General features: G+C 38.9%; 1 protein-coding gene across 1 annotated transcript; it reads left to right on the top strand.

Moving 5' to 3' along the window:
- The first annotated feature begins 7,602 nt into the window (after positions 1 to 7,602).
- Positions 7,603 to 24,269, top strand: cracr2aa (calcium release activated channel regulator 2Aa). The gene is made up of 18 exons (XM_056387880.1): positions 7,603 to 7,734; positions 11,360 to 11,755; positions 13,376 to 13,487; positions 13,575 to 13,764; positions 14,979 to 15,125; positions 15,472 to 15,562; positions 15,696 to 15,791; positions 16,891 to 17,078; positions 17,689 to 17,760; positions 18,544 to 18,589; positions 18,766 to 18,854; positions 18,997 to 19,348; positions 19,701 to 19,833; positions 20,430 to 20,511; positions 20,871 to 20,985; positions 21,339 to 21,440; positions 21,835 to 21,911; positions 22,790 to 24,269. Exons 2-18 carry the CDS (start codon positions 11,546 to 11,548, stop codon positions 22,875 to 22,877), a joined length of 2,190 nt encoding a protein of 729 aa, XP_056243855.1. The 5' UTR covers positions 7,603 to 7,734; positions 11,360 to 11,545; the 3' UTR covers positions 22,878 to 24,269.
- Positions 24,270 to 24,299: the final 30 nt, after the last annotated feature.

Below are 24,299 nucleotides of genomic sequence, written 5' to 3'. Positions count from 1 at the left end.
AAAAATTACAAGGCTAACTTTAGCTACTAGTTCTTGGAAAAAGAATAGAGTGTCAGCATTAGCTGCCAAAGTTCTAAAGTTTAGACATTACAAGGGTAGCATTAGCTGCTATTTTGCTTCTAATCTTTTTCTGTTTTTCCATCTCCCCTTTTGTATTTTCACATCAGCGACACAGAGGAGAAACATTTCAGAGGGGAAATCCTGGTGCCTATCGGTGAGTTTATAACACATAACAACATATAACAACATTAGCTAATCGACATAACTTTAATGCGGTTTGTGACTTTGTGGCATTATATTAGGCTACATTATCAACACTTATGGGTACCAAAGTCAACAGACGAAATCCGAAATAGTGCTTCAGAAATATCAATTGTCATTTATAGCATACTATTTAAATGTTAATGCAACACTCTGTGTTATGCTCAGACTGTTTATTTGCTAAAGGTGAGAGAGAGAAGTGTCCTGCCAACTCTGTTACCCCTATCCATCTACTGTACAGGAGAGGAGATAAAGTCTTCAGACCCACCACTGAGGAGTCCTGGAGGTCATTTATTGATATGCAGTCTGTAAGTTTTGCTTTTACTTTTTCTACTTCAGTAAGGGTGGTTGTGTGTACTGCTTGATATGCCTGATTACTTTGTAGGTAATTTAGGGCTAGAATGTTTGAAAGCAAAAGCCATAAATGATAAAAAATCAAATGTAAATGTAAAACCAAACCTGTAAAGGAGAAAACCAAATGGTGAAATGGACAAAAAAATGCAAATGAGAAATCACAACCCTAACAAAAAGCAAGCAAAAGAAAACTGTAAGTGAAAAATGAAATCTAAATCTAAAGGAGACAACAATTGAAATCAATTGTCCTGTTTTGATAATGTAACACTTCTTTCTTTCATGTTACAATTTTTTAATTCTCAGTTCAGTGTTCTTGTTCTCGGTTTCATTTACAGTTTAATTTTCCCTCCCTCATTTATGACTTTTGTTGAACATTCACAGTTTGTTCTTTTTTGCTTTCAAACATTATGGCCCTAAATTACCTTCACAGATAACCCTCCAGAGATTACTAGAGTTCAGTAGTGCTGATTTTTATGGCAGCGCTGCCCAATACTCTTAAATGTAGGGGCATGACTGAAGTTACTGATGGCTCAATTGGTGTGGCCCTTCATGTCCTGTGTAATCATCCAAATAATGTAATGTGTTTCCTAATCACTATGCCTGTAAGATCTGGTGTGTGCAAACAAGCTGTGTGGCTGTGTGTGTTTAAATGTTAATCACAATATCCACATTAAAGTAACATTGAAAAACTACCGAAACTACTATTTCAAAATAACTTTTACATTTAGTTTAGTTTTGCCTTTCACATATTTGTATTTGGCCATATTTTGAAATATTTATACAATGTTTGCAATCAATGCAATAACTCTAACCCTTCCACAAAATAAACTTGTTAACTTAAGGTCGGTTGTATTGCAACACTAAGTGACTGATGTGTAATTAACAGATGGGGTCTACATGGTTGAATATATACAAAATGCAAAGACCAGCCAACCGTTCCTGCACATTTTGTGCCTTGGGGATGAAATGACAACGTGCCAGCCATTCACCATTATTTCAGGTCTTTGCTGGTGGCTGTAGAAGTTTGTTTCATGATCTTTGACATCAATTACACCAATCAGTGCCTCTTAACTTGTGAGTTTCCATAGCATGCACTGTATTGTATATTATGTATATTTGTGTTCCTGCATAATGTCATTTTGGTAGAAAAATTGTAAAATGTCATTAAATACACATGTAATAGTTGGTATATAATATACTGTTCTTCTTCTTATTCTTAGTATTATTATTGAATATAAAAATATCAAGCCAATGAGACAGGAAATAACCCGGTATATGGGTAATATGTAACCCAGCAACAGAGTTAATTTCACTCACCAGGTTGGGTCAAATGAACAACAGCATTCTGGGTAAAACCCAGCATTTCTGTCAAGCCAACCCATGTTTGTTCTGCCCCATACTTACCTAGTGGCGGAGTTTAGGTTTTTTTTTAACCCAGCAGTTTTTTTGAGTGTATAGCTGATTTATATTGTTAATTAGCTATATATTGTGTTAACATGACTGCATCGCATTATTTCTGCACATTTCTCAGCTGCACATTCATGTTCTACCACATCCCGAAAGTGTTCTGTTGGATTCAGAGCTGGTGACTGGTGATGTACATGTAAACTGGTGAGACATGTACATGTAAAGTTGCTTTACATGTATAACTTGTATAACTCTGTAGCTGAGACCAGTTCTCGCTGCTCTGGATCTGGTCAAATGTTCTCTAGACGGGGAAAAAAGCTAAGAAAAGTCCCTTTTCTACATTTTCACTATACTGTAGGAGACAGTGAAGACTGGATAAATGATACCATGAAGTGAGACCAAGTTGACAAGTGATTTAAAAAACTATACGATCAACCCTTTTTGCATTTCTGCATTTACAATTCTAGAACTCTCAAAAATGTATTTTATCCTGTCACACTGAGAAAATGAGAAGCTCTGTCAAACTGCCGTGTGAATTGCAAATCTAAAAGTAGATGTGCTCAGCAAAAGCATAACTAATAACACCAAATCCAGCTCTCTCTCTTCTATCAGGGTGGGTATATTCTTAGTCAAGAGTGTGAACTACAACCTTTACTTTACTAAATGACACATAGTGATGCAGTGTTATTCTAGTCCTTTCTTTGGTTGAACAGCAAAATCATCTTAGCTTAGTTCACTTTGAGACAAATTTCAGATATTAAAAAAGCTATGGCATGATTGAAATAACACCTGCAATTCATTTTTTAGAGAGCAGCATTTATCTTAAAGCTCTGTAGGCCAGAAAATTGGCCTTTTTCTTCCTGTGGGTTGTAAAATAGGACTTGTGAAAGTCTGGGCCAAATAAAAGATAAAAAGATAATGTTTTCACTTGCCCAGGTTATGGAAGTGGCTGAAAGTAAAGCATGTGTTTCAAACACCACAGGGAAAATTATTCTGCAAGGCTCAAGTGTTCTTTTATGTATTTTATTGAAGGTCTAAAAGTCAGTTTGCTCCCTCCTATTATAGTTCATCAGGCTGGAATCAGCTTTGTTGGTTAAGGACATTGGTTCAGGGACAGAAAGTGAAAAGATTATGAGTTTAATAGTTAGAATAGTTCAATATGTTGGGTAATATGCTTATTCACTTCCTTTCCAAGAGTTAGATGAGGAGATTGGTACAAGTCATGTCTGTATGCTAAATACGAAGCTGGAGCTAGCAGGCTACAGTGTGTTATTAGTCTCATCTATCTCTCGGAAAGAAGGCAAACAAACATTTGCCAAAATGAGCATGATTCAACATCATATATATGGTAACGTTAGTATTTATTTTCTGATTCACTCCACCAGTGTAATACCATTAGGTGATAGAATCTTAAGACAAACCGAAAGATGATAAGGGAGTCTGTCGAAGTACACAAGTGCATTGAGATAATGGAAAAGTCAGTGTGAACATGTGAAGAAACTAATGAAACAATGGGAAACACACTTTTCTCATATTCCCCTGGGGTGAGGCCTGTAGCAAGTGGTACTTACATGCAATCATGTCTAATGGCATAAATCCTGTTGCAAGAGTGAATGGAAATCCCTGATGCAAATGTACAGTAACAACACTGGTCACCATAAGAGCTTCACTAATCATTTGGGGGTTGTATGTTTATCATAATGGAATCCACAGAGGCTGAATGGGGTGGATCGATGACGCAACTATGGCAGCTTTGGAAGCTTTCCACTATGTCACACATCAGGCTAAATATTCTGGCCCTCAGTGCATCAGCAGCCAACCTGTAAATGGAGCGTGTAATAGCTTGTCTTGCACAATAAGACTTTGTGTGATAAGAAGCAATAGCAGCAGCATGCTTGCTTTGCATGCACACTACAGTGCTTCCAACTTGGCCCCAGTCAGGGGCCAGGTTGCCACATGAGTGCGCGCCCAACCATCACCACATCCTTGGAAAAATAAGTCACATTGGTCAGATCTTTCATCGATGTAATGTAAAAATACTGAGAAATAGCAGACTTCAGAGGGAGAACATGAAGGATGGAGGTGTTTTGTGACAGAAGTAAGGCAATTGTGGTATTTTGCTGCAAAAGCAATTTAACTATAGCTCCCAGACACTCTCACACCCAATTTACAGTATGAAGCACCTGCATTTCTCTCCAAAAATAATCCCCTTTTTCACACAACATACCAAGAATGAACGGCACATTGGAAATCCTCTTCTCTTGCAGAAATGTGCCGATAATAGAATGGAAGAACTTAGATGATCCATTCATAAAATCATCTTTACTACTCAGCAGCGATAAATTAACCATGACATACTCGATCTCCATATCCAGAGGTCATTAGTGTGAGTGGTTTGGCTGCAAATTAAGTCCACAGGTGATGAGCTGTATTCTTTCACCACATTAACCTACTTTAGAGTGCCATCTAGAGGTTGTAGTAAGAAAGTGAAACCCCAAGGGAGTTGTCAGTTGTGAGTGATACATTATAAAACCCATCATTTCTTGTGCACATACACAAATAATGTTATATGCAACATTTTTTTGTTTTTTTGCATTGAACTTGAAAACAACTAGGTTAAAGTTATCTTGAGGCTGCCACAGAACAATAGCCAGTGAACCTTATGCAAAGGGGCTGAAGTAAATGAAGTCTGAGTGCCATTGGGGATCCTCGAGGTGAAAATAAGAGCAAACACTGTATCATAGATGTCAGAAATGGTCTAAATTTGGAGGCCTTCTAGGTGATGATAACTCTTCAAAGTAGGTCTGTCCTACATGTGAGTTTTCAATTGTTTACCCAGACTGAGGAGATGCAATGACAAAAGATCAAGAGCTCCTCATAAACTTTTACAGTCTTTCTGCTGCGGCACAAATATGTGAATGAGTTCTTCAGTTTTCCCTGGCACAAAAACCTTCAATCGTTACGAGACTAAAAGCACAAAAGGGAATGACTGTAGACGAGCAAAACCCGAAACCGTAGCCACAAAGATACACAATGATACAGTAAAGGCCATGGCTTTGAATGGAAGAATTGTCCACATGCATAGCCACATCCCCAGCCACTGGCATATCTCTGATCATACCCACATAGCGTGATCCCAGAGGCACTGGAAGACCACTAAAGCAGTGGCACAGATGACTCCAAGCCCCCAACCACACACCCCCCCCATACCCTGAGATGCAGAGCAGAATGAAGCTCTCCAAGTGTGATGTCAGTCCTTCCGAGACCTTAAACCAGAGCAGTGTGGTGACACTGGCTGCACACACTCTCTTCTCTTTCTCGCCATTCTGCTCTGGTTCTTCTCTCCACTGGTGGAAATGGCTCCCAGAGGTCCAGTAGTAGTGGATCTTTACTCGTCTGCAGAGCCTGGCTGTAGTTTTCTATCTCCCCTCTGAGCTTCATGGATGATAGTGTTCAAAGAACTGTAACAACCTGAGGAAATCAATATAGATTTTTAAAGCAGATAATACTCAATTTTTAATAGTAGATTTTTGCATTTTATACAGAGAATTAAAATACAGACTTTAAAACCAAATAAAATCTATCACACGTCCTTGCTGTTGTCTGCTCCCACTCATGCACAAAACGAGTGCTGTTCAAATGTTCATTACTCAGTGTGCTCCAGTGTAAACACATCTGGCTCTGAAATCTCAGCTGGAGCATTGCTTTGCATGCATGTGCTTGCTGCAAATCAGCCTTTCAAAAACAACTTGAAGAGGAGACAGTTGAAGCTCAAGGGCCCTCATCACCACCACACATGAGGAACATCCACGTAGTTTCAGTCTGTGAAATGGGACAGTGTGACAGTCGTGGCAGGGGAGAGTGTTTTTACACCTGCTGGGCTGCTGTGCAATGGAGCAGGCACATTTTTATGGTACAGTACAAGACTGTTCCCCCTGTAAATTAGCCCCACTTGTTATAAAACAGAGTCCAAGCTCATCTGAACCATTTATTAGACTATATCTGGCCAGATGGAGAGCGTAAAATCTGCTACAGTATGTTGAAAGGTCAATAAGTACAATAATAACTTCTATAAAGCAGCTGATTAAACATAGGTTTCCTGTTTTATGATGGAAAACTAGTATTGAAACACTTTTCGTTTAGTTTCAATGAATCCTTAGGAGGACCTATACTGCCCTCATCAGAGGCTCATTGGTATTACAACTGCACAACAAGTAATTGTCAACAGTTTGTGTTTAAATGTCTTCAAGTATTTGAGCCTTTTCCTTACTGATTAGTGTTTGTAGTTTTGATAAACTGGTAACAATTAATACAGAGAAACTCAAACTGAAAATTGTTTTAACTCCTTATTCTTGATGACTGATGGAACTCTCATGTGTGCTTCAGTGCTAAACAGCATTTGAAGAGAAAGTATAAACAGTAATATTATTGTTATCAATGTATGCAGTTTAAACCACACCACTTATTCTGCAAAAATGAATCTGTCCATGTGGTAGAACCTACAGGCTTCTGCAATGGTACATGACATGAAGTCAAAAATGTGAGGCAAACATTTACATTCATGATGAATAAATTAGGTCAGCATTTTTGAAAACTCTAATGGTCACTTCCCTCTTCTAGATAATTTGTGACTGGAACCCAGTGGTATTTAGAAAAGTAGTAATATCGTAGTAAAATTGTTACCTCCTGTGGTTAATTGATGGTTAAATGAAAACGGAAAACATCCTTTTTTAGGAGGTATGATTCTGTACTGTACAGGAAAACTTACTTGAATTGAAAGCCTACAGCATTGAGTGTCACTGTACTTATCTTCCCGGCATTATAAAGTTGGTTTAATAAAAAAGCCTAGTAGAGTGCAATTGGATTCTCTTAGCACTGCCATCGTCTTTTCCTAAGACCTTGTGAATTTTCCTTCACATCTTTCCAAAAGTTGTTAAGAAAGGACTGTTTTTCGGGTTTGTTGTTGTTTGTTGGAAGAAGAGTTTAGTGCTTATAAAAGCACATGGCATTTACCACTGTTTCTATGTTTGATGCATCTGCATATTCAGACTATCAAAATAATATTCCTATTTAATTCCTACATGCCAGTGAACATTATGTAATATTAATGTACAGTATTGTACACTACAGAGTACGGCCTGTATGTATATGCATATGATTTCATTGCAGGCAAACCCTGTTCCTCACTGTCCACCACAGAACAACAACCTGCTCTATCCACATGACCACACTCTGTTGTCTTATACTGGAAAAACTCAATCACTATGCTGTAGGCTGTGTTGAAATTAGTTTTAGTTATTATCTCATATGTTATTGACAGAGATAAAGATCATAAAAGGCTTTCAATAGACACACATAGAACTCCACAAGGCCAATTCTTTTTTTAGTTCTGTGATTAATATATTTAAATTTATGAACAAACCACTTCTTTTTGTCATGTCATGTTCTTGTCTGACCAAAAGGGAACAAAGAAAGAAAGAAAGAGAGAAAAATAAATTCTGGTTTGCTGCGTGTAGACTTCCTTGTTAGCGTTTCTATGGCTACCGGTGATGACTTTTAGAAGTCCCTCCCTCCAGGTTTGCTCCGTCAGTGCTCAGTCAAATTCCTGCACTCTCACCAGTTGACACTTGTAAACAGAGAACTTCGCACAAAGCGGATAAGGCTGATAGAGCAAGTCAATGAATTCTTCCGAGCTGAATTTCACTTTTACCGGTACGTAACCAACTTTTGTTCCCTGCTGGCCCGCTGGCTACACCAGTGAGCACTTTAGCTTAATTACCCTGACAGCCTGCTCTTTGCTGTTGACGTTAGCCTGACGTTACACCTACTATCTACTGGGTGTTTTAGGGAAGTCCTTTCTGGGTAAAGTTAACTTTGAGTTTATGTATAAGGTGTAAGAGCACAATGTCAAAGAGGCTTTATCTGTTATAGGAAGTTTCACAATAGAATAAAAAGCGTGGCTATAGGGAAGGAAGTGGACGTTTTATCCTGTTACACGTGTTTTGTGAAACTGGAACCTGTGGCCCTCATCTGACTATTGTTTTCCTTGTCACATGCCGTTCTTCTTCTGCTGATATAATATTTACATGCAAGCACTTGTATTATTTTTATGACATTTCTGTTGTAGCAAGTAAGCACTTGACAGGTGAAACTTGGTGGTATACAGTTATTTAAAGGGTGACCCCCGGTAGCTGCACATGACTGATGATTTTTGTCATATGTGAAAAATCGCCGTGACCACTCTCCAGGAAATGGAACTTGGCGACTTGACTTGTTATACCTGAAATACCTCCAGCATGTCAGACGGATGTGTTGTTAGATTAGTATTTGGGTAAAACTTAATACCCTCTGCACATCATCTCTCTACAGATTTATTGTGCTGGGTTGGATACGATACTGCAGCCCATAGCGTTATGAAAAGCTTGCGCGATTTGACAATAGACGGACACAACGATGACCCACTGAAGTTAGGAATCGTCCAACAAAAGCAAAACTATGCAATTAAAAAAGTGTGCGACAACATGAACACGTAACATACCTTTTTCACTAAAGGTGAGTTGAAGAGACAGGTGTCACAGCAGCTCCGTCAGTTACTCTATTTTTTTCAAACAAAACAGGCAGCATGTACAAAGCGTTTCACGCTTTCTGAACAGCCCTGTCATTTGTTTTCACAGACAGACACTTAAATCAATTTTCATCTGAGCAAATCTATGCACGCTGTTCATTTTTGGAAATAATGAATGCAATGTAGCTCAGTGAGTTATTACAGCTGGCTTTTACTCAGTAGTTGTCTCATATTTAAACGGTAACCAAACTGATATTTGACTGCAGAAGGCACAGGCAGGAGTGAGAGATGGCAGATATATAGACGGCAGATATATAATAGAAATTATGTCATAGAAAGTTGAAATTGTCACTCTTTATTGTTTTCTATAGAGACTTGGTACAATGGTGACATTTTTCAAGCCGGTGTGGTCACAGCTATAGACCACAACCTAAATTTGTTTTGCTGTAGTCTTCACCACAATGTCATTTTCTACTTCAAATACAGTCCCTCTCCTGTGTGTTCAAATAGACAAGAGAAACTCATGTCTGCTGAGCACATTGCACTTCATCTGTGTATAGCCTGTTGAATGTAGTGATTATTCATAACTATGATTTCACTGCTCCCTTAATTTGCGTCATGTTAAACACAGTTTGAGTTTCTGTTTGAACTCATTGTGCTTAGCCGGTAAAAACGGCAGTAGGTCTAACAGCTGTTTCAGGTCAAACCCTAAAACAGATAAGGTAACTGTATGCAAAGCGGTGAGCTCCAGCATTCAACCATAGATCATAGGAAAATGAGACATAGTTTTTTTTTTTTTTTCAATGCAAATATTATTTTATTCCCCAAACTTATAATTGACCGCAGTTTAGTAAAGTTAGACCAAATATGTGAATGAGTACTAACTCAACACTAGACACGCAGACAGTTTAGCAATAAATCATGTGCGAGGTGTGGTCTCTGGGCAAAATGGCAAACGGCATCTGAGTGTTTTTCTTGTCTGATATCCTTCTGCTGTAATCTTAGGTCACTGGCCACCTGTCTCAACAAACTAAACCAAGTTTTAACAAAGGAGCCGTAAATGTTTGGCTTCTAGCCCATGGAACAGTCTGTAAAGATTAGACAAATATTATGTATTAGAATGTGTCTACTACATTACTCTGTCCAAATAGCAATAGTTCCCTTTCTTAAACCCCAGCTGCTTAAAGTTTGAATGTTGCTTATTGTGTGTTGGTGACTTCCCTCGTGAAGTTTGTCATGCTTGTAATACGTTGCACAATGTGCAGGCTCGCACTTACAAGCATGACAGATTCAGAAATAGCAAATATTTCATTAAGTCCACATCACTTTGTAGAAATGTTGAGACAATAAATGTTTATGCCAAACCAAATGTTTTAATTGAAATATTTAATAAACATGAAAATGGATTGATAAAAGTGGATTTTATTATATATAGGTTCAGTACAGCTTTTAAGAAATGAGAGATACAGACAGTAAGATTTACAAGCAAAAGATATAGATTATACTTGTAGTAGTAGCAGAGTTAGAGGGCTTATAGTCGGTTTGTGCATGTGTGTGTGTAATGTCTCTGACCCTATATTTTCTCCTGGCCTTCTACCTGCCTACATGCATGTCACTTTTTTTCCACTGTTTGTCTTATACCAGTCCCACATGTCTACATTTGCGTGGGTCAACACACACACACACACACACACTGTCAGATGCTCTTGTTCATGAATCGACTGAGCCAACTCATGATGCACAGCAGCCTCCGGAAGCCAGTCTTCCAAACCAGTGCACAAAGAACTGTGCTGCGTGAGACCCACCACTAAGTGAGTTATATCAGTCAATATTTCCAGGCAGACAGGACCCCTCCTCGTCATACCACAACTTTGTTTTCACTTTTGGCTTTACTTTTTACTTGTCAGATGACATTAGTCTCAGCAAGAGCCGTACCTGAAGTGAAGTAGAAGAGCAGCAGTTGTTTTAGGTGTGCAGCACACAGTGGGCCATGTTTAATATTGCATCTCTAGTTAAATCAAAATTCAGATTGATAATGTGTGTGAAAGAGTGGCAGAAAGAGAGAGAGCAAACATACAGGTGCTGTATAATTACTATTAACATACCCTTTTTCAACACAAATGGACTGATCAGATTCTCTTAAGTTTATTCTCATAATCAAGGTTACAATTGTTTTGGAATTTTCATCAGTTTTTACTTTTATTTTGTTTTGACTTTTTGCTTTCAATTTCAGTTTAGTTTTAATTAGTTTAGCAGGTTTGCCTATTTACTTCAGTTAAGTTCACACAAAACACTCAAAAACCCCACACACGCTGGAGGTTCCATTTATTTAGATGAACCAACTCAAAATGAACTGGACTGTCCAGCACTTGCCTAAGGTGCTACATGTACTGGTTGTACACTGTGAGCCAGACATCTGGAAGGTACTGATCCATCTGGCACAGCTAAAAAACTGGAACATAGATTTCATATCCCATACCCAAAATACTGTAGGCTGATGTATGAAATGAACTGACAAACACAAATATTAAGACATTTTCATTATTTCGTTAATTCTAGTTAACAATAATAATATTGCTAATAATACATATGTGTTATTGTGTTCTTAATGTGCTGGAGACTGTACTATATCCTTTATTCAACTATCTTTCTGATTTATTAAGTTTAAATAGTACTATTTGATGTACATACATTTAGAATATTGTTATTAACTGTACTCAATGGGCAAGGCTGTACTTATTTAAACTGAAGACTCTTCTATCTCTCTCCTAGGTTTCATCGACTAATTAAAGAGGTGGTTGCTAAGAGATGGCAATCTGTGACATTGGTGAAAGCGTCTGATGTACAGCAGCCTGAAGCTCGACTTCTCCAGGATCTTTTTCCGCTACACGTCTCTCTGTACCTGGCTCATGTGAAGGACACAGGAAACGCTCTTCTATCAACAGACTCATAAATACCATGGCAGCTTTTACTGCTCCTTGTGCCATCTCCAATACTACGACCTCCACGGTGGCCCCGACTGCATGGCAAAGGCAAGGAAGCGGCGAAGAGGAGGGGAAATATGAGAATGGGGATGTGGGACAAAACACTATCGTGGAGAAAACCCACGAGTTCTTCCAGATGTGTGACATCGAAAACAAGGGCTTCATCACCCGACGTGACATGCAGGTGAGGTTACTGATACAATGATATGTGCTGTGTCTGGACCCATTAAGCTCTTTTTTCTGAAAAATAGTGTGAGGACTGATCTTTGTTGTATACAAGTAATTCAAATAGGAGAACTTTTTGATTTTATGTTAGCATAGATTAAATATAGTGGCATATTACCCTGAAAGTAATAGAAACCTGTTGTAACTAACTTATTAACTTGTGAAGAAGCCTAATCACCAAGTGTCAACGCTGATTTTTAGCATCCGCAGTGTACAATGAATTACATTCACATTTTCTTCATTTTTAGAGATAACATTCATCCAGAATGGACATGAAATACAGGGATGGTTTGTGCACTCATTAATGATTCTGAACAGGACACGAATAGAGCATGTGCACCTTATTCAAAGCAGCATAAAAGAGACTGAGACACAGTGAGCCATACGGCAGCTTTGTCACGCAACTCCTCCACTCACATTATTGTGCAGATTCACTTGTGCTTCAGATGTTCATCCCTGCCACAGCTAATCCTTTGATGAAGCACTTGTAGGCTTTCATTGCGAGGAGCATAAATACATAGAGGGGAGGCTTTGATCTGGTGTTTATGATAATGGATTTGAAAATTAGATGGCAACCAGGGCAGTGGTCCACTGAACCGGTTGTATAGAAGAGCACAGACTGTAGCAGCAGTTGATACTTTTACTGTCAGTTTTTTTACACTTTCCTTTTGTTGGCCGAAGTTTCTAGATCAGCTAAATTAGCGGTACTTCTTACATTTGTTTGACACAGTATTTTCACAGACTATTTCACTATCACAATATCTTTTGTTGGATCTTCACAGCTTAAAATTTGCTGCACACCATGACCACCAACAGACAAGCTTCACAAGCTTTACTTCTACTGTTTGCTGACATAAGGGATATGTTCTGCCCAGATAACACATTTTACAAGAACAGCAGATAGTCTTACACTGATGCTATCCTCTCCCTGTCCCTCCCCTGGATTGTATGGGTTGCCTCAGTCAACATTTGCAGCAGTGTAAACACAGTATAAAAACCAAGCTGCTTACAGAGGTGTGTCTGTGTTGGCTTTTTAAATGGTCCAGCAGTTACTGTCATGGTCACACAGTTTTTTGGGAGGGTCTCACATTGGATTACTGAAGGAGCAGCTGTCACTCCTCTCTCAAGTACTATCTCTATTTATCTACTTTGGATCTTTTGTCAAAGGTTTCACTTGAGCCAACATCTGTTCCAATGGAGCTACCCAGGGGTTGAAGACAAACTACACTGGGAAGTTCCCAGGTGTAAATGAGTGAACTATATGAGTGTGAAGCACTGTGATGCTGAAGAGGATGCATGTTTGCGCTTTAAACATTTTGGTTGAAATGAGAGTTAGAAAGAGGTTATTTGGAATATGACTCATGTCCTGTGTTATTAGCGCTAATTTACTCTAATTTAGACCGTCAAGGGTTAAAACTATTTGGGACTACCACTAATTGCTCTGTAGCACATGATCACCATTGCACAAATGACTGTCCTTATGAGTCTCAAGTAGCAGTTGTTATAGCTACAGTCTAGTTAATGTTCTTGAGGCTTTGTTCTTGTCAATAGCAGCTGTTTTTTGTGTCCTGTTAAACAGAGGCTGAACGGCGAGCTCCCTCTCAGTGCAGAGGACTTGGAGAACGTATTCGATACCCTCGATTCCGACGGCAACGGATTCCTTACCCTCGATGAGTTCTCCTCAGGCTTTAGTACGTTTACAGTCTGTTTCTACTTGTAACAATGCCTCCAGTGTCATCAGTAATCTGATGTTTCGATTGTGCTTTTGATTTTTCTAGGTAAGTTTTTATTTGGCCGGGAGATTTCTGTAGAGGAAAGCATGGAGGACAAAAACCCCTGTAAGAGCCCGTCAGAGGTCCTGTACCAGACCCGCTGGGAGGAGAGCCGAGCAAGAGGAGACGAGGATGAAGAAGAGAAACACTTCTGCATGTTAATGGAGAGCCTTGGAGCAAACAGTGTCTTTGAAGAGTGAGTACTGTGTGTGTGTGTGTGTGTGTGTGTGTGTGTGTGTGTGTGTGTGTGTGTGTGTGTGTGTGTGTGTGTGTGTGTGTGTGTGTGTGTGTGTGTGTGTAATGCGAGCCTTTGTAGGTCTACTTCATATCTTTGCACACTTTGTCAACATTTCCTACAGTATATTTTAAGCCTGAGACCATAATCAGCTGTGCAAACTACACAAGAGTTGGCAGTTTCCACTGTGAGCAGTCTACTTAAACTATCAAGTTTTTTTGATAATCTTGCATTTGAAACATTGAAATTTCTATTTAAATCTGAAAACGTCCAGAAAACATTCACCCTTAAAACACCTTCACAGGCTTCTAAATCATTACTATGAACTTTCTCTGCGTTGTTATTTCATACAGGTCATTAGTAACTCTCCTTGAGGCCTGTTTAGACATTGCTTTGTTAGACGGAAAGATATAAATATATAATAACAGGATCTTATGAAATGCATGACTAGACTCACCTTTAACAAACAACTCCAACTCAATATAAGTAAACAGTAGAGGAGGTGGATGCCAGATTTAAACATCCTATTGGCTTCCACCCACCTGGTTAGAGCCTGAGATGACATTTTATATCAGATCAGTTTGTGCACCACTAACTGATATTGATGCTGGCCAGACTTTAAGGATAAGTATTTGTAACTGTTGAAAAGGCTTTTAGGGATTTGTTTGATTTTCCTTACCTTATCATAGCTCACAGCCACATTACATTGTTTCTTGTGGAAAGATAATTACATCATTGTTCCATTTCTGTCATCACACTGTTCTTTATGTCTCGCAAATGATTTGAATGCAAATTTCACAACTTAAATCATTGCTTATATCCAGTGTTTTACTCGTGCTGTCTTGTGAGTGTATTGGTAGCAGATCTTGGAACACAGAAAAGCAGTCATGACTACTGCCAGATTGTTTATACTGTGAAGATTAATTGATTTTTCAAGGCAAAGAACATCATGTCTTGCTAGCTGAGCTACCCTTTGTGTTTGTGATTGTGTCCGATTGTGCTATAATTGTGCTATTATTTCCACCCATATCCTCACCATATTTTTTCTACTTTTATGCTAAAATAGGATCATCAATTCAGAGTGAAACCCTGTGACAAAGACTGCAAATGCCATTAAAGAAATTGACTGCGATGCTGCACTTAGTTACACCTGCTCCTTCATTCTGTCCCATCAGTCCTGCTGAGGTGCGCAGTTTGTGGGCCCAGCTGCGCCGGGATGAACCACACCTTTTATCCAATTTTGAGGACTTCTTGGCCAGAGTGACATCCCAGATCATAGAGGCCAACCAGGAGAAGAGGGAGATGGAAAGCGCTCTCAAGAGGTCAGGGCAGGGCATGTTTGTGTATTTGGATATCAGACAGTGTGGAAGGTTCAGAGATAATTAGAGGTTTATTGAATTCTTATGTCTCCACTGAGGAGTATTTGGCTGACTAAAGATGAGCTCTGAAGTTACATCATTTAAAGAAGTTGCTTTCATGCTTTGTGCTCTTGAATGATGGCTTTCATAGACCTGTTGTTTTTAGGGCATATCAAAGGCATTATTGACCTCTATAAATAAACAAGATTACTTCAATTGTGTCGACCTAGGCAGTTGTTTCAAAAACATGTATTATGTGAGGTAAATACAGTACATAGCATGTTATCACATCTGAATTTTATCCATACAGAAAAGCAGCAACACACGATGATGAGATCCAGCGCCTATATGAAGAAATGGAGCAGCAAATAAAGAATGAAAAAGACAGGATTGTGCTGCAGGTAAACAGCTGCTAGTAATGTCAAACAAGTTTTTCACTTTGTTGTTAATTCTATCAAATACTGTACATCCGCTTCCTTCTCACCCTTTTGCTTTGTTCGCCTCTTCCCTCCTTCTTCTATCACTGGACTAAAGGACTATGAGCGGTTTCTGTCTCGGAGTCAAGACCTACAGCTGCAGCTGTCCAGTAAAGAGAAAGAGCTGGAACAGCTCTTCCAGAATAAGAGAAGGGTGAGTGAGATCTATCAAAATGATTTCCCCCAGAGTGCACTGCAGTGTTCACAGTCTATGGCTTTACATGCACACTGATTTCTTTCAGTTTTCCTATGAGGAAATTTTGTCAGACTGTCACAGCAGCAACACACGTGAGGCACATTAAACAAGTTGACAGATAACACAGTGCTGTAAAAAAGCTAATAAAGTGATTAAATACCACTCTAACATCAATGCACCTATTGAAATGCCATTGAAACACAATGATAAATATGTTTGCCCAATGCTCACTGATACTCAGATATATTTTCTTACATGTTCAAACTCTGACATGCTGTCTAATACAAAACATCAATGAGAATTGGAAGTATTTAGTTATACCAAATGTTAGCCAGAGGATCACTGGGTTTCCCCCCTAGACTGAGACCAAGCTCACTAATTTGATATACTTGATATGTTCAGTACAGCAGCATTAACCTTTAATCCTCAATTATATGGAGTTGTTATTTTCAAACTGATATCAAACACAGTGTAACCAATGATTCTCCAATGAGCTTCTTCTGCAGAAGCAACAATAGCTTGTGTTGATAGGTACTGATAGATGTTAATAGGTTTTGTCACAGCTTTATTTACAGACTTACAGTCAGGCTTTTAAGGCCAATTAGTGAACTGAAATGAATTCTGGTCACGCCAAACAAGGACTTTTCTTCTCTTCACAGCTCCTTAACACCACTAATTAATATGTCAGCTGCTTGCCAAGTGTTTACTAAGTTTCCTGTTTGTGGAGAACAGTGGTCCATACAGTGGTATAACTGCTGGCACAGCTTTAAAAGTATTTAGTTTGTTGAAAAAGAGCTGTCAGCTGCTTCCAACTTGTATTGTGTCTTGATATCACGCTGTGAATGTGTACCACTAGGAGTCGCCCACGTCAGACACTTCCTCATCATCCTAAACGCAGGGATTTAAGATTAAGAAATACATTTCAAATGTTACAGATTTTATTTATGTTGATGTGATCAAGGAGGCAATGCCTGGATTATCCAAAAAGTATTTAGGTATCTTATCTGAGATGTCTTCACTTCTCTTGTTTCGTTTTTGACCTTGGGTCTCTCTCCAGCTGGAGCTTCAGTGTCAGGACCTTCACAGCGAGCAACATGTGACCAAAGTAGAGAACGTGAAGCTGAAGCAGACAAATGACGAGTTGGCGCGGGAGCTGGAGCACACCAGCCAAGAGCTGATCTTGGCACAAGAGCAGCTGAGTCTGCTGCAGGAGCAGTCCACACGGCTTCATGAGGAGAAGGAGATGTGAGTTATACTGTAGCTAATCTTAGTTACTCAGGTTTCTTTATATCTCCAGGCCTGATTGTTTGGCCTCTCTGTTTCTTATTTCTTTCTCAATGGTTAGGATGCAATCATATTATATTGCTTCAAACAAATAGAGAGGCAGTAAAACATGGCAATGTGTTCATACACAATTTATATTGTTAGTGAGCAAGAGCTGAACAGCTACCTTGAATAATAGTAATAATAGTATCAACTGACTCTCACATTTCACAAGTGTTTCTGTTCTCACCACCTGTAAAACTATTGAAATCATTTACGTGTTGATGCTGAGTTGCTGTAACCCACAAATTATTTCTGTGTGTCTCTTTCTTATGATTCCTCAGAGGTTTATTTTCTTGTACTGTCCATCTACATCCTGTTATAAAGACGGGTCTCATGTTTCAAATGCTGTGATACCGCGAGTAGGCAAGAAAAGAGCATGTGTCTGTTTCCTATTAAATCACTCATCATTTTGCCTTTCTTTGCTCTGGGTTATACTTTCTTGCCAGTTTTTAAAGTGTAACCACTCCACACACTGTGTCTACTTAGTCGCAGCCATTAGTAATAAAGGATGCATTGTTTTTCAACACAGGGAAATTTACAGAGTGACTGAGGGACTGCAGCGGGAGCGAGCAAGCCTCCTCAAACAACTGGACCTATTGAGGTATGATCAGAATAAAAATAGAGGTACAGCTTAGATATTGTAATTGTAATGTTTTTCTGTTCCTTTTTATACTTTGAATTATATGATGAGTTGGGAAGCTTACTCAACAAATTTGAAAAAGTGGGTAATGAGAAAGTGTTTTGTTCCTTAACTTGAGTAATGTTATTTTGTGGGGATGAGGGTTGAGGATGATTCTGACCTTCAACTCTGTGAAGCAGAATAGGTCATACCAGGTATCTTCCCCCTGTAATAGATATTACTGGTGTAGTCTCATTATTTTTGTGACATATTACTTATAGGTGCCACATCATTACAGTATTGGTCAGACAAAATCATCATCATCATCATCAACATCATACCTCAGCGGGTAATTCACCTCATATTAGTGCAGTGGTCACAGCACAAAGCAGGACGGATTGCTTACTGAGCTTAAAATCTCAGTTAGAAGGAAGAATTGATGAGCGTTTAAGCTCCTTCTCAGAAATGATCTGCTTCAAAATCAATGACAGTGATTCCTTCCTGGGAAATCCTCATTCTACAGCCTATCCTACAGCCTTTTACACCACTGACATCATGTCATGATTAGCCATGGAGAGATGTGTCGCCATGAACCTGGGAGAGAGCTGTCAGTCATTATGGCTAGAAAATTGTACAACCGCAAACAGCATAATTGATAGTGACTTTGGCCTGTCGCACAATGCTGAAAATTGCGTAATAGTTCAATAGTATGAAAAGAAGGTTCTCACAGTGTCTTCGGTATCTTTATTTCTTTGTTGTATCCAGGGAAATGAACAAACATTTACGGGATGAAAGGGACATGTGCTATCAGGTGGGTGCCATTCATCATAGCAAAATTAATTCTCATTTCTGCACCTCGTGTCCTCTTTTTAAAAATGTGAGGAATAGAAAAAATGTAATGTAATAGCAATCCAAAAATGTTGACTCAACCCTGAATCTCATTCCAATTTTGATATGAATTAAAATTTCATATTTTATTTTCTGCAGAATCCAAAGAACTCCAAGAAAACACCATGTTTGAAGCAGAGGCCTTCAATCAGTGTTGTGAAACACACAAACACAAATTTCTTCAAAAGGTAAACCATCACATTCATTACTTTTCTCTTAAGCCACAGTATGTGCTGTGCCTGCTCATGCCTTTATTGGTTTTATCAGATGTATTGGATCTGCTTTGTTTCCATTAGTCATGTGGGCTGTAATATTACTTTGTGTCTGCAGTGGGGATGAGGAGGAGCTGACCTCCAGCTTGATGAGGCAGAACCTAGCCAATGAGTCATGCCAGCCATCTTTCCCAGTGGAGAAAAGAGGGCACCTTCAGAGGATCATCTCCATCGAAGAAGACCACCTCCCACACTTGCTCCAGAGTGACTGTCAGGCTCAAACCCCTCTCCAGGAGTGTAGTGAAGGAGAGGAAGCCACCGACAGTGAGGAGAATATAGACTTAGTGATGAGTGACATTCACCCGTGTGCGTCTTCTCCCCGGCAGCAACAGTCAAAGGGAAATGTGGAGAAAAGGGAAACCCCCACATCTCCAAGGGGTCAGCCTGTTGGCAAGGAGACCAGCATAAGTGTAAGCATGTGGACTGAGAGTCAAGTAATATACTGCATGTAAGAATAGAATAATAGATAATATTAATAATAATAGAATAATGTTTCAATTCTGTTATCAACATTGAAATACTACATTAATACATTTACTGTAAGTCATTAAATGGGTTTCTTTTGTTTATTGGAAAAATAGCCTTTCCAAACAGGTATTATACTGGAAGGAGACAGGTGTTACATTTCTCAGTGAGAGAAATCATTACCCTGTTGTAGCCTACCTCACACCAATAAGAGCCAGCCACCTGACTGATTTATTTAAAGGGAGTTCCTAAAACCTTCTTCCAATATCTGCTCCCATCATTCCTCTCTTTATCCAGGATGAGGGCAGGCCCTCGCCTCCTGATCGCCTCTTCAAGATCGTTCTGGTGGGGAACTCTAGTGTAGGAAAGACCTCCCTACTTAGACGATTTTGTGATGACTGCTTCTACCCTGGCACTTCTGCCACTGTGGGTATGTACTATACACTGCAAACACACACATACAGAGTCTGAGCTCAACCACAGGGGTGAATGTTTTTGATGCCTTGACTCACTTCCTGTGAGCAAAGGCATCAAAACAGCTAGCCCTTTGGTTGACCCCAGACTCTGTATGTGTTTGCCTACAAAGCACTTTATTCTACCTGATGGTTTTAACACTGAAAAGAAAGATGAAAAAGGCATCAGGTTTTGGTCCTGCAACCTTCAGCATAGTGAAGTATTTTGTTTTGATCACATATTTTCGATTTGGCATGTAAAGAATATAAATCTTCACACTTAATTTTTTAAAAGATACAACTGTTTGTAGGATTTAATTTTGATTATGTTTGGAAGTAGCACACTTTGTGTTGTATTCATCAATAAAAGCCTCCATTTTCAGTTCTTTAATTTTTTCCATTGATCCGAGCATTATTTTATATGAACATATTCACACTTAGAATTTGTTAGGATTAGCTCATTCAGGTCATTGTGTACATTTCCAGTTGGTATATCTTCACATGTCTCTACACTCATTTTTGTCATAGAAATATATATGATGTTTGTTGTTGATTTTCTTATCTGTATGTGCAGGTATAGACTACAGTGTAAAGACAGTAACTGTGGACAACAGCCAGGTGGCACTGCAGATGTGGGACACAGCAGGACAGGAAAGGTGTGGTTATATGTAGTATATGTATATGTAGTGTATTAAATGAAGCCAAAGGGGAACTGTCTGTTGTGGTTTTTTGATGAGTCACTGTATGATGCCACTTGACACCAACATCAGTGTAGTTGATAGAAAATCAATTTCCTTGTTTCTTGTAAAAGTTCAAAATACACACCACTTTGTTTTCTTTCCTTGTGCTGCATCATTCAGTCAGACTTACAGTATGGTTACCATTATTCTTTTGAACTTAATCTAGCTCAGTGAGCAAATATGAAACCGTTACTCCTGCATTTTTCAGGGTTTTCTAATATACCAGTGAAAACATAACTTCCTCTTTTGCCTGATTCCTCCTCCTCCCACTGCAGGTATCGAAGCATCACCAAACAATTCTTTCGCAAGGCTGACGGTGTGATTGTGATGTATGACATCACAGCTGAGCAGAGCTTCACAGCTGTCAGACAGTGGCTGACGAGTGTAAAGGTGACACAGTAACATTCACCACAGAAACACTGAGCAGATGAGTATTGTTTTGCTTCAAGTCTCTGTGTAGTTATTTTGAGTCCCTACAGTAGACTGAAATCAGCTCTCTAAGAAACAGAGTGGGTGTATGTTGAATATTTTCCACAGTATAATATTGTAGAAAATAAAAGACAAATGTAGGTCAGTTGCTGTATCTATTAACAGTGATGTGTCTATTCACTGCTGACTGGTTTTCCATTTGGGAACAAAGAGCAACAGGGAAGCTGGTGGACTACAGTCGTCCTTTAACCACAGTGGACTCTCTAAAGATAATTTCCTTGTTTTCTGTGTTCTTTCCTTCTCTTCCTTTATAGGAGGGTGCAGGCGAGGACATTCCTATTATGCTTTTGGGAAACAAAACAGACAAGGAGATTGAGAGACAAGTTCAGAAAGGAGTGGGTGAAAGACTAGCCAAGGTCTGTGCGTCTGTCTTACTTTGCCCGGCTCAAAGTTCTGGGCAAATCGGTGTCAGTTACAGACCACAGTCATAAAGTGGTGCTTTTTTTAGTTTTTTAAATGAAAGAAACACAATTAATGTTGAATAGAGTTTTATGTGGAGGCAGTATAATTCTGTGGGTGTTTTATCTTCATCTTTTGTTCATTTTTTTATTCCTCTAGTCTCTGTTGTGCAGTGTAGTTTCTATGGAGACTGGAAAGAACTCTGTGAATTTACTCAAATGTTTCTTGATAGGCTTACACTCATCAGTGTGTAGTTGAAATTGTTGTGTTGTAAAACAGTGTATTTTAATCACAGGAGCCTTTCTCTTTTGTGGTATCGACAGTCATCATTTTCATTTGGCTCTTTTTCAGGACTACCAAATGACTTTCTATGAGTGTAGTGCATGCTCTGGACACAACGTGGTGGAGTCCATGGTGTATTTAGCCAGGTGAGCGTGAGTGTGTGTGTGTGTGTGTGTGTGTGTGTGTGTGTGTGTGTGTGTGTGTGTGTGAGTGTGAGTGAGTTTATGCAACAGGAAAACAAAGAAACAATAATTGTGTTCGTCTAAATATGGAGCAATTGTCTGCTTGAACAGCTTTTAAAGTGGGATTATTTCTGCACTGAAATAAGGCAATTCATAGAGAGCCAAATGTTTAATTTGTGCTGTGTTGGAGGCACAAAGGACCTTTTCTTGTAAGCTGGTTCTGTACAGCACAGCAGGAAACAGTTACTCGCAAGTGAAAATATCTGGTGTTGTTCACAATTTAATTGGTGCGAAGTGCAAAATCAAATGTTCATGTGATTATGTGCACCATATTGTTTCCTCTGTGTGTGTGTGTGTGTGTGTGTGTGTGTGTGTGTGTGTGTGTGTATGTATGTCACTGACTTTCTTTAATTAGAGACCTATTGTCAAACTGTGGTGCAGTGTGCTTCATTCCTTTTGCATTAGAAAGCTGCACCACTCCCTTATTTAATCTATGTTACTGCTAGAACTGCCAGTAATCTGCTCTCACTGGCATTTCTGCATGGAATAACCACACAGTGCTGTTGCAAATGACCTGACATCATGGTTCTACAACGTTTGCTACATGACAAATAACAGCAGGAAGTGCTGCAAACTAATCCCTCAGTGAAAAAATGACACTGCAGGGTTCATGCAGACCTGATACAGCTTATGCAGGTTGAGATGCAGTAGCAGTTGCAGCCACAAAACACACATCAGTTTTCAGAGCTGAGCGTGTACAAAGGTCAAAGGACATTATGATGCACATTAGGATGTCCTGTCATCGCTGCTTCATGTGTTTATATCTCGTTACGTTTTTCCAGAATTCTGAAAGAACAAGAGGACAGAGAGAAGGAGAAGACTGTCCAGCTGGTCAGCAGCCCTTCAGAGAAGAAGAGATCCTGCTGCTAACAGTTAAACAGTAAACACATACGCAGTAGCACTACCCTTTACTCACATACACAATGTTAAAGTGTGACCACACGTATCAGTGAGGGAACCTTATTTTAAATGTCAGCTTTTCACCTATTCTTCAGCCTTGTAGCAGTCTGGGTAAACCCAACATCAGAATATATACTGTCACGTGTCACACATGTTATTGCACTATTATAACAGTCTACTCTATATGATTTTCCAAGGTAGTATTTGCAGTTTACAAATAACCTTGAATTTATATTTTATGAAGATATAATAATATAAACATTGATAATAATGTAAGAAAAGTTCAAATGTTCCCTTTGAGGTAAAAATAACTGAACAAATTTGTCCCTTTGGAATCAAACTAAGACTTTTTCATTTTGTAAATGTTGAATACTCTCTCAAATTCTGACTGTAACTCTCAAATATTTATTTAGGCTCCAAAGGCATTTTTACTGTATGTATTAATATAGTCATTCAGTGTTATGTGTAATATTTTTAGCTGTTTTGCTTTTCCAATTTTTGTACACATGCAGTGGGGTCCAAATGCCTTAGACAACAAACTTTTGGACCCCACTGTATATGAAATATATACATAGTCACCTGAACAACTGTAAAATGTAATGCATATTCAAACAGCCGTGCAGTTATCACTACCTTAGTGAAGCTTTTGATGTTGACATTATGTCAGAGAGGTGTTAATTTAATTCAGTGGTTATTTGATTTCTCGTGGTTATGTGGCACTGCTACTGGCTATGCAGTATAAACTATGAATATTGTACAGGTGTCTTCACCTGGTGGACAAAAACACTAACTATCATGCAGCACAGTGCAGAAGCAATGTAGTTCCACTGAATAAACAATAAATTATTGTGGACTTCAAATGAAAATTATTAGCTTCAAATGTAGTGTTTCCTCCCGGGCTGTTATATTTAGTGTTATATTTTACAGGTGTTATTTTGTCCGCTCTGTGAATTGTACAGTAAGTGAATTATAATTTTGTGTTGTTTTTGTTATACAGAAGGTTGTTAGGCTGGGAAGTTGGCTCAGCTGTGTTGTGCTTTTTAACAGTTAGAAGACAGTACAGACCAAATGACGTCGAGTGCACAAAATATTTATTTCATGTCACCTTAATCTGCCTCAGTGCCAAGTATTTTAATAAAATAGTGCCACTGTAACATGTCAAGTAAATTATGTTATCTGTTACAGGACGGTCACAGTTGTAGAAGTTTTGGTAAAACGTTCAGATTTTACTGTTTGATATTGCACTATTATCACTAATAGTGCTTCACTACTGCCAGTGTCTTGCACATCACTTTAATGTAAATATAAAAATGTAATTAGCGTAAAACAAATGAATAAACGTTTGTTTTTGTGTGTATTATATGTAAAGCACCTGGTGACTTATTCATCTGT

The sequence above is a fragment of the Seriola aureovittata genome, chromosome 10 (assembly GCF_021018895.1).
Source record: "Seriola aureovittata isolate HTS-2021-v1 ecotype China chromosome 10, ASM2101889v1, whole genome shotgun sequence".
Lineage (NCBI taxonomy): Eukaryota > Metazoa > Chordata > Actinopteri > Carangiformes > Carangidae > Seriola > Seriola aureovittata.
This window is presented reverse-complemented; position numbering and strand designations above follow the sequence as displayed.